At 53.7% G+C, this 4,482-nt stretch overlaps 2 protein-coding genes across 2 annotated transcripts; one reads left to right on the forward strand and one right to left on the reverse strand.

The window, feature by feature from the left end:
• Nucleotide 1: 1 nt before the first annotated feature.
• TPP1 (tripeptidyl-peptidase I) lies at nt 2-973 on the forward strand (the record flags this gene model as incomplete). Its single annotated transcript, XM_005852665.1, has 2 exons — nt 2-300; nt 502-973. Coding segments are annotated over 2 exons (771 nt in total), but the record flags the coding sequence as incomplete, so codon positions are not given.
• An 806-nt stretch (nt 974-1,779) lies between these two features.
• On the reverse strand, nt 1,780-3,159 carry NGA_0315220 (metallo-beta-lactamase domain-containing protein; the record flags this gene model as incomplete). The annotated part of the gene is made up of 2 exons (XM_005852664.1): nt 2,754-3,159; nt 1,780-2,313 (listed from the first exon to the last, which is right to left on the reverse strand). The coding sequence occupies exon 2, from the start codon at nt 2,311-2,313 to the stop codon at nt 1,780-1,782; it is 534 nt and encodes a 177-aa protein (XP_005852726.1). The 5' UTR covers nt 2,754-3,159.
• Nucleotides 3,160-4,482: the final 1,323 nt, after the last annotated feature.

Raw genomic sequence — 4,482 nt, forward strand, 5'->3', positions numbered from 1 at the left:
CTGGATTTCGGCCGTGAACGACAACGAGGAGGCCGAGCTCGTCCACTCGGTCTCCTACGGCAACGACGAGGCCCAGCAAGTCTCGGAGGAATACATGCAGAGCGTCAACACGGAGTTTATGAAAGCGGCAGCGCGAGGATTGAGCATCTTTGTCGCCTCGGGCGACCAGGGTGTGTATGGACGCGAGGGACCCGGGAATAATGTCTTTCATCCGGACTTTCCTGCCTCCTCTCCTTGGGTGACGAGCGTGGGGGGGACTGATTTCGTGACACCCTCAGTGACGGGTGAGGAGCAAGCCTGGTGAGTGTTTCGAGGTAGAGAGAGAGGAGATCGTGAGCCCCTCCCTGCATCGTTTACCTTGAGGGGCGACTGATCCGCCGTGTCGGAATGAAAGGCGGAGCGATGGCTGCATCCTCCCTGTGTGCCGTGGTTGCGCTTCGCTTCGGCTTGAGACGCCCGTCCTTCCTTTCCTCTTTCGATTTTATTTCCCTTTTCTACCAGGGACGGCTCAGGAGGCGGGTTTAGTAACACCTTCCCTGTGGCTTCCTGGCAAGCGGCGGCTGTGGCTCAATACAAGATGACCGCCGCCGACACCTTGCCCCCCTCATTTCTCTGGAACGCGAGCGGCCGCGGCTACCCGGATGTCAGCTGCTTGGGAGGAAGTGTGAACCCATACTGCGTGAGTGCAGATGTTGGGGAGTTGGCTGGCGTGTGGGGCACTTCGGCCAGCACACCCGTGGTGGCAGGCATATTTGCTCAGCTGAACAACGTTCGATTGACGGCGAAGATGCCTCCGATGGGCTTTGTGAACCCGTTCTTGTATCAGAACATGGACTGTTTTTTTGACGTGAAGCAGGGGGTCAACGACGGAGGGTACAACTGGGGTTTTGCAGCCGTGGAGGGCTGGGACCCGGCGACAGGGGTTGGGACGCCAAATTACGCGAAACTGAAGGAGCGAGTTCTGATGGTGTAAAGCATGGGGCAAGGGCCAAGTTGATAGCAAGAAGTAAATGCGAAAAATGACCGTCAGGAGTGTAAATGAGAGGTATACGGTTGTGAGGAAACGGAATGTAAGAGAGGGTTAACTTGAGCGTCGGAATTCCGTACACTGCGAATCGGGAAGAGGCATGACAGGCAATGACACCGTCATTAAGGGAAACTGTATCCCTGCGCTATCAGGAGCGATCAGATTCTAGGTGAGAGTAAAGCCTAGTCAGGCAAAAAGGAAGCACAGAGGAAAGTGTACTTTATCGGCCACCTCGATGTGTCAGACATTAATTAAGACAAAGAAAGAAATCGGCCCGCCATCAATTCTTTCCATATGGTACTTTGTTTGAGCTTTCTGCACGTATTCTCCACATCAGTCTGTTGTGGTCACACAAAGAAAATATTTTCTATTGTGATAGGCTGCATTTATCGTGGTAACATATCTACTGTGGCGGCCTTTGTGACCGCCACCCCTTCCTGCGCACGGGGGTTGTCACCCAATCACAGAAAAGGATTCTTAACATGATTCCCAAGCACCTACCGTTTTATTCTCCCTTGAATTCTTTCATACACACAGCACTTGACGAGATAGCTAGAAATAGAAATTCCGCTCCAATTTATGGTCGCATGCAAGCTGGGAGGCGCGAAGCAGCGTGCTGTTGGAAAAGGCTCTCCGCCTTCAGCTCTTTTCATCGCACTTCCCTGATGCAGAGGTGATATCCGGAGACAAAGCCTGCAAACTTAAAATACATTGGTACTTAAGCGTACGAGTCCTGAGAGTTGTTAGTACGTCTACAGGCGGAAACCCTCTAAATACAGGCCGTCGTAGGCCAGCTCCACCATCGGGTATCCCATCTCGTCCTGGATTACTCGGTTCGCCTCGTCGTGGTCTCCAATCCCACACCCCATTCCCACCAGCCAAACTTTCTCTGGCTTCAACTCGTCGATCCATTCACGGACTTCTTCGAAGGCCGCGTGAGCAAAGTTGCCCGCCCTCATTTTCAGACAGTCCACCACCAGTGTCTTGATTCTGGGAAGATCTTTCAGATATTGCATCGTCTCCGGCGGAATCTCTTTCACGTCGGACAAGTAGATAAATTCTCCGGGCGGCCCCACCGCGAAACCTAAACAGATGTAGTCCCCTCCGTGGAGGACAGGCAAAGCGCGGACAGGAACTCCATCCACGGCACTCGACTCTATCACTGCGTTGGGCTCGATCACGTTGAACTTAAGGTAGGAAATTGGCCGTTCCAAGACACCCTTCGCCTCGTCCAGATACACGGGAGGGTTTGTCAGGTAGTCGAAGCGGAGGCGGACGGCCTGCATGGTCGCTTCGTGCAGAAAGACGTTGATCGGCCCTGACGGAAACCTCACGCCCGGGTCCACGTGCTCGTACAGTTGCAGGTCTCGTAAATCGTCCATGCCCAAGATGGCATCTGCATGTCCGTGCGTGAGAAGTAAACTCCCGATTTCTTGCAGCCCAAAGCGAGGAAAGAGGTTTAGGGCAACCTCTCGGAAGGTTTTACCGCAGTCGATGAGGGCGGTTATTCGTGGCGTTTGGCCTCGTGACGTGGAGTTTCGTCGTTTTATTATTGCACAGGATACATTGTTCCGCCTGTGGACGGAGGCTTAAAATTAGTCATAGATTTGAGGGGGGATTGCGGCACACCCAGCCGTACAGGAGGTGTCTCATTAATCTGCTTGCACCTATACATGTCTTAAACTCGGCCGCTTTACACAATTTCTAGATACCCCACCCAACATACTTGTTTTTGGATCCCGCTTTTAGTAAAGCGTCATCGCACACCTTGCACGTCCCCCGCACAGCATGCTTAAGCAACGGCACTGAGCTCGACTGCCCGGTCCCTGTGAAACAAACGTCGAAGACCCACTCGTCTGTATCCGTGCTTGCACCCGCAACCATCGCTAATCGTCCCGAACGACCACCCTGATAAATGCGCTTGCCACCTAAACGTCGTGAAGGGCGGAGGAAACCTAGTCCGGAGCCAAGCGGCCAAGCCTCTCTGCCGTGTCCAAGCCCGCTGACGATTGCGTGCGCTGCAGCGACGGGAAATAGGGAGCCCACGAAGAAAAACAAAAATGGCAAGCTGACAATGTATGCTCTTGACATGAAGTCAAAAGACATGCGTCGATTTGAAAAGATAAAACCTGCTTGATGATGGTCAAATTTCAGATGCGTCGATCCAAGCTAATTTTCATCGTTGTTGATCTTGCTCGTCAGCGAGGCACGATGAGTCCTCCTGCATGTGATGCAAGGTGAACCTTTGTTTACTGGACATTGTCACTCTTGAACTCACACCCACGGGAAAACAACTTTCAAAAACCAGCCATGGAACCGTGCGAAGGAACCCGGGCCGCGTACGACCTTTTGATTGAGTGGCGGAAAAGTCTTACAAGCCACTTGTCAGAGGGGTCGATGGTGCGTCAGATAGTTGAGAAAGGTTTGCAAGAAACTGAAGCTTTACTTGACAAAGTGAGACAAGCCGGAGAGATGCGCAAGCAGATTGATGGGTTGCCTGCAGGTGTCGTCAAAGATCACATGAGCAATGCTTTAGCCGAACTTGAGAGAGAGCTTGCAGCCACAGTAGCCGGGCAGGAAGTCAAAGAGAAGAGCAAAATGAAAGGAGAGGCTGGAATAGCAGATACGTCAGAGAATAGCGCAAATACCACCGCAGCCGAAGCTGGTGATAAGACGTATCAAATGATGGTGGAGCAACTGGTACAAACTGGCAACAGCGTTCTTGTTAAAGGTCGAAAGGATGCGTTGGCCTTAGCAGTGCACTTAGTCCTGCTCGGGAGGGGGTTCCTGTGCTACGCTGAAGAGGAAGAGAAAGGCGGGCCCACAGGCTTTGCACCCCCCATTCGACCCATTCCTCCATCGCGGATGGTCCCGTCACGCTGGAACGACGATCCAACGAACATTTGCTTGGCATACCGCCATGCCGGTCTGGGGGACCGTGAGGTCCAGCTCAAGGTTCTATGGATGGACGAGGAACGCGTTGTTGTCGAGCTGAAAGATTGCGGCAGTGGTGGAAAGATCGCAACCATGGCGCTCCATGGGCCGGATTTTGTGAAAAGCGAGGGCGTCGGCAGCAAAGACACAGATCCGGGTATCAAACGGACGAATCCTTTGGCCCATTTTCAGCGCCATATGAACCCCCTTGCGGCCTCACTCTATGCGGGAATCGTCAACAAGCTGGTTCCACCACCATCGGAAGAGTATACTCCCAGTGGTGCTCTCCCTCCTTCGCAGTCGGACGTACCCCGACCAGGCAGTAGGCCACCCTTCCAGGGAGAGCGACCTTTCGACATCCCTGTGCCCAACCCGTTAGGCCCGATGGCGCCGCCGGGATATGCGGGGTATGGACGGCGTGGAGGAGACTTGGTGCCCGATTTTGAGGGGGACCTGCGGCCGGGAGGGGGATGGGGGGGGCCAGGAGGAGGGAATTTGATGGGCCCAGACCACCCTATGTT

The sequence above is a fragment of the Nannochloropsis gaditana genome (assembly GCF_000240725.1).
Source record: "Nannochloropsis gaditana CCMP526 unplaced genomic scaffold scaffold1021, whole genome shotgun sequence".
Taxonomy (NCBI): Eukaryota; class Eustigmatophyceae; order Eustigmatales; family Monodopsidaceae; genus Microchloropsis; species Microchloropsis gaditana.